Consider the following 6,000-nt stretch of genomic DNA (forward strand, 5'->3'; position numbering starts at 1 on the left):
CCACATATGATATTGTAAATAGTTACTAACATAACACAAAATCTATAAATTAGCTGTACATTTTATAATTAAATTTTAGCTGTTCCACCATTTTTTAGATTTCAATGAACTTGGTACTTAGAGATGCTCTGGTATAATCCATTAGTTTAAAACTAAACTGCATATCTCATTACCTAATTTGCATAAATCTGATATGTCATGAACTACATTTCGGATTTTAAATTAAACTTGCCTTTAAAATCACAGATGCAAATCATAGTATCACAATAAAATGCATTTTTGTTTGTTTTAATATTTCTAAGGATTTTCTGTTAGTGTTATAAACTTCAATACTGTGAATCAGTTTAGTTTCACATACATCTCAAAAGCTAATCTTAAATTTAAAAAAAATTCCTACATGTATTGTTTCCAATTCTTTCATCATACAGAAGTTCTTTCTAAGCTTTCTTGAATTTTAAGGTTTACACTGAGTCTGATGTTATAAATGATCAGAGATTATTTATGTGGCAAGTGGGCAGCAATATGGGAAAACATTGGAACTATGCAAATGTGGTACTCAGTAATCCACATAGCTTCCGAGTTGTATTTGAAGTCATCATGGGTGAAAAAAAACAGTCAGATATTGCTATTGATGACATAACTTTCACCATGTCATGTCTTTACCCAGGTAGGTATTATTAAACTTTCTTATTTTATCAATTGTATACTTTTCTAACAACAGCGTCATAAGCACTTACAGACACATTTTTTTTCATAGAATGGTCATATCCAATCTGTTCAACAATTGTTTCAATCCAAAGATCAGTGCTTACAAGGAACAAATGACAAACTGACATGAGTACTAATTATTGACAAATTGTTTTCCAGTTTGTATAAACAACTGAACGTGTTGCATAGCTAGATTTCTTGAGCTTGCATTGTATTTGTTTTTTATTTGACTGCTTTTTAACAAAAAGTATTTTGAATATGACTCGGATTACTATATGACATGCTGCTCATGTGGAGTGAGCATGATCACTTCTTGGCTGTATGTCGTTTAGTTTGTTTGAAAGTTGGTCATTTGTTTTGTTGCCTTGGTCTTAATTGTCAAATTTCGTACTTGGATTTGTTGTTGACATAGATTTAGATATTTCTGTTTTCAAAATATGACGTACATGTATTTGTAAGAAGTGCTCCTTGTAGATTTTTCAGAGCCAGTATTTGCAAATTTTATCATGAGACTACGAAAAAATATCACATAAGGTTTCAGTAAATTTCACAAGTCAAGGCATCTTCTTAATATCGGTGATATAATGATAGAATGATACTGATTTGTATAGATGAGAATCCACCAGAAAATCCAGGCTACTGTCTACGTAATCAACTTTATTGTCCTGGTGATCAGATATGTATTGATATATCATGGTTGAATGATGGTAATATTGATTGTCCAACTGATTGCTATGATGAAGAACAATTCAGATTTAATTGTGGTAAGTTTATTATTCATTCAAGATATGGCCATAGCGTGTCACTGTTTACAGTGAATCAGACATTTCTGTATTTTGGGAACTATATAGATCTTTGGAATAATTTCATGCACACTTGGTACACATGTGGAATGAGATATCAAATTGATATTTATTATTTAATCCTCATTTTAGATGTCATGCCTGAACCCAGTACTGGTGATGATGACAGTGGTGCTGGTATGTTTTTTTTTACTTTTAATTATTCTTTCTTTTTTAGCTTATTCAAATATAATTGAATAATTAGACTTATTGATTGACCTGCGTCTCCACCTGTATTTTGTGCATGCCTCGACTGATCACCTTTAAACTTCACACATGTGTTATACATGTACTTATCTTAGGAACCATATGGCCAAATAATGGGTGCCAATTTAAGGTTAACTATTCATCAAACTCGAGCACTTCTGCCATTCTTGAACCAGATTTCAGTTGTGTATGAATGGATTTTTTTCAAAACGTATTAAAAATGACTGACTGGCAGACACTTTGTTTTAATGAATGTATTACACTAGAGCTACACCTAATTTTTGGACTTTAAATATCATAAATCACACAAAAACACATGAATTCGTTTGACAATCTAATTCAATATAACCGAATGTCAGCAATTGTATTGTGAGAAATGCATTAAAATAAATCATTTCTTGACCAAGATCTTGGTTATATACATGAACAGCTGTTGTTCAATCTTAGTATATGCTTTCAAAATGGGGGACGGTTAAAATTTAATGTGAAATTTACCTTTATTTTATTTAATTGTTGTGAATGCTCTGAAACTGATCATTTCCTCTTGTACACATTGACCTATGTATGTGTATAAATGTTCTTTGTTCCATGTATATTGTTATAATTGTTATATGTCCATTGTTGAAATCCCTATATTACTATTGAGTTTACAGTAATGAATGAGTATGTCAGTGCTTCGTATTTAACAAATACTATCTTGTGTAGATATGGCTTGGCTTATTGCAATCTTGTACATCATTTCACACATAACCATTTTCAGTTTTGTTATTTAACCATTAATAATACCATTGTCCAACTCCTGGGATATATCATATTATCAGACACAAAATTTTATATTTTTAACTTTAAATAAATACACATATAATTATACAAATGTACTAGGAGAATTAAAAAAACATTTAAAATGATAGCAGCTCACATAAACCAAAAATTATATTTATTGCATAATTGATCACACACCTATGTCATATAGGTTAGGTAAACTAATAAATTTGATCAACAAAAGCATGTCTGAAAATCATTGTTTCAGCTTTTTCCGTATTGATACAATATTTATGTCGACTTACTGTACTCACTTATCATTATGATCATTATTTTTGAATTGAATAAAAGAGGATGTTAGTGAATCTTTCATCTATTTTTAGTTCGTAACTCTATTTTTTTTTAGATACTGGTCTTATAGTTGGTGCAGTGCTTGGTGGTGTAGTAGTGTTTGTGGTTGTTATCTTACTCGTTGCTTTTGTTGCCAGACGCTTGAAAGATAAGTAAGTTTCAAAGCATGTATAGCACAATTTCTTCATGCAGGCTTTCTAATGTCTTAGATTGAAGATGTAACAATACTAAAACAATAAATCTGGTATGTGATAATATGACAGACCACCATGTCTTCTCGCCCTGACTTTTGGAAGTATGGAAGATATTTTCACAAGTGATGAAGTGTGGCCTGCCGTCATAAAGCAAGTAAAAATACAGCATGGATATACCACATCATAAGTAAGAATAACTTCCATACTCCACACACGTCTGAGCAAGGCCATGGTGTTATTATTTATTACATTTTGCATGTATATTCCATGTAAAATCTTGACTCTTTTATCGAAGATGGGTGTATGACTGATTAATCTGGTGTACCAGTCTATTCATATTCAAATGTAGGCAGACATGTGATCATTGCAGTTTTTGTCAGTGTGTTGGTGACTTTTAATGATTCAGAAACCCTGACCGAGACTCTGCCCTGTGGTAGGCATTGATTTTACCAACACGTTTTATTACAAATAGATTGATACACAATTGTAAATGCCATGTGTCTTTAATTTCAGAGGTGCTGCTCAGTATTTTAGTAATTCTCACAGAACAGATAAGGTATTTTGTTTCATAGTTATTTTATATGCTGCGTGTTATTATGTTGTGTATGATAAAGATAATTGGTTTGATTGTTTAGTTTGAATATTAACTGGCACTTGTTATAGTCATTTGGGAGCAAACTAGAGTTATGTAAAGTGCAATTGAGTACCTAACCTGTATGCATATACATTATATGTATGTACCTAATTTGTATTTTGTTTAACTATATGAATTCAACTAGCTGGTTATAGCTTAAAAATGTATGATTCAAATCACCCAATTTCAGCTTATGTTTCTGATTTTTTTTCAAATTGTTTACATAATAATCTATCTAATTGCCATCACTTAAATTAACTGTGATTTTCACCAATTGTTATAGTTGTTTAGCTAACAAATACTTGGATGTGTCTGTAAATTTTTAGAATTAATTAATTTTAAAACTTCTGTCTAGGTTCGCTTGAGTGAACTTGGTAAGGATGAGCCTGATACAAATGAATTTTCGAAAGATTATGCAGAGGTACATAATTTCCATTTTAAGTTATCTAACTTGTTTTTTGAATGTTAAATGCAGCTTAAAGTACATATGACATGCATGTAGTTACAGCAATCATTACAACTCTGAGTGAAACTTTGTCTCAAATATATGCAATCTGAAAGCTGACAATAACTGTCAATTTCGAAGTACAGTGTCTAAATCTTGGTGATTATGTCTCATGGTATATTGAGTTTTACAAGAAAATTGCTCCCTATCTTCATCAGTACTCTCATCAAAGCAGAGTACTTCATAAAATTAAATCTGCTAACTCTATGTTGTTTTCATTTGATAAAAATGTTGAGTTGGGCTTGCTTATTAATAGGAGCTGATCCATCTACAATACAAATCCTCATTTTTACTTGAACCAGCAAGTATAGTGGAACATAAAGTATGCAATACAATCTGCTTTAAAATATAATTCTGCTGCCCAACTTCATCTAAACTTGATCCTGTGTTCATTTGACGTAAATAAGACTTGTCTCAGGTCGACTCATGTGAAAAAAGATGCCTCTGAATACTACTATGAGAAATCAAAGTTAAATAAAGTATTTCCTAATATTTCCGAACAATCAAGACTAGCTGTGGTCACAATATGCACTTCAGGAGTACGATTTTGTCTACACAAAGCAGCTGCAAAACTGATAATGTTTGTAAATTTGTATAAAATTAGTGTTACAGTGTGTGAATATTTGCGACAATTTCGTTCTTGGTTCCGTTGTAACAACTACAAGACAAAAAAAATATGATCAAAATGTAATGGAAATTTTAAAGCGGGAGGGTTGTCACCTGCACATGCGCGGGAATCAAGTCCTAAGCGACGCTAAAAACGCAAAGGCTCATGGGTAGACGCTTGTTCGTGAACAATGACACGCTATGACCATCTGACGCATGCGCAGGTAACGACTCCCCCGCTTTAACTGATTATCATCTGTATGTTTTACATTCACAAATATGGATACTTTACAACAGGGCATGAAATGGGGTAAAATATATGGTTGTATAATGTAACATGTTTTAACTCTTTGTATATTATTTCAAATAGATTTCAAAGGAGTTTTCTATCGATAACCCAGTGTATGACTCTCGACCTGCTAGTGAGGACCCTGCAACACCTACATCAACAATGTCTCAAGCTTGAGTTGTAAAAGTTTTTATCTGAAAAAAAAAATATTTCTATCAAAGTCAAGTTTAATATAATGTTCAATTGATGTTTTATATGGGTGAAGGGTTATATGAAGGCTTAGTATGGTCTTTGTTCTTGTCTCTTTTCTGTCGGTGCAATAATTTGTTATTTTTAATCAATTTTTTGATTCCCTATTTTATGCTATTGAATGTATGGAATAATGTTATGCCAATATTTTATGTTACAAATAAATAATGATATATAGTAAAAAATATTTTTGTTATAGTATATACAATATTCACTTTATCTTGGATGTAATTCAAGTCTTCCCATCCTAAGTCCCCCAACACTGCAGGTCCTGCCACATTTCTATTTACTTTGGATACAAATTTCCCAAATTGGTACTGAATACTTTTTAATTTCTTTTAACCTCTCTGCTATCTTGAAATCTTATTCCACACTCATAATGCATTGATGGCATGATTATGCTATGCCTTAACAAATCGATTAAAACTGTTGTGTTGGTTAATTATTGATTTGCCATATGCTAAGATTGCCTTTTTTATAAACTTAAGTAAATTGTGTGTGGTCATTTAGTTTTTTTGATATAGTTATGCCTGAATAATTGTATTTTTTACTTCTTTTAATGTCAAGTTTCCTAGTTTCCAAATTTTGTCCTTTTTGTGGAGTTTTTTGCCATAATACATTATCTGTCATATGGATTGGTTATAACTAAGTTT

General features: G+C 31.4%; 1 protein-coding gene across 1 annotated transcript in view; it reads left to right on the plus strand.

The window, feature by feature from the left end:
* Positions 1 to 5,532, plus strand: part of LOC144359182 (MAM and LDL-receptor class A domain-containing protein 1-like) — a 62,716-nt gene extending 57,184 nt beyond the window's left edge. The window contains exons 55-61 of the mRNA XM_085501871.1: positions 460 to 667; positions 1,320 to 1,472; positions 1,644 to 1,688; positions 2,926 to 3,022; positions 3,578 to 3,620; positions 4,054 to 4,119; positions 5,180 to 5,532. Of these exons, the coding sequence (XP_085357997.1) occupies positions 460 to 667; positions 1,320 to 1,472; positions 1,644 to 1,688; positions 2,926 to 3,022; positions 3,578 to 3,620; positions 4,054 to 4,119; positions 5,180 to 5,275 (708 nt within the window). The 3' untranslated portion in view covers positions 5,276 to 5,532. The remainder of the gene's footprint in view (positions 1 to 459; positions 668 to 1,319; positions 1,473 to 1,643; positions 1,689 to 2,925; positions 3,023 to 3,577; positions 3,621 to 4,053; positions 4,120 to 5,179) is intronic.
* Positions 5,533 to 6,000: the final 468 nt, after the last annotated feature.

Source organism: Saccoglossus kowalevskii, chromosome 7 (assembly GCF_978046115.1).
Source record: "Saccoglossus kowalevskii chromosome 7, keSacKowa6.1, whole genome shotgun sequence".
NCBI classification, from domain to species: Eukaryota; Metazoa; Hemichordata; class Enteropneusta; family Harrimaniidae; genus Saccoglossus; species Saccoglossus kowalevskii.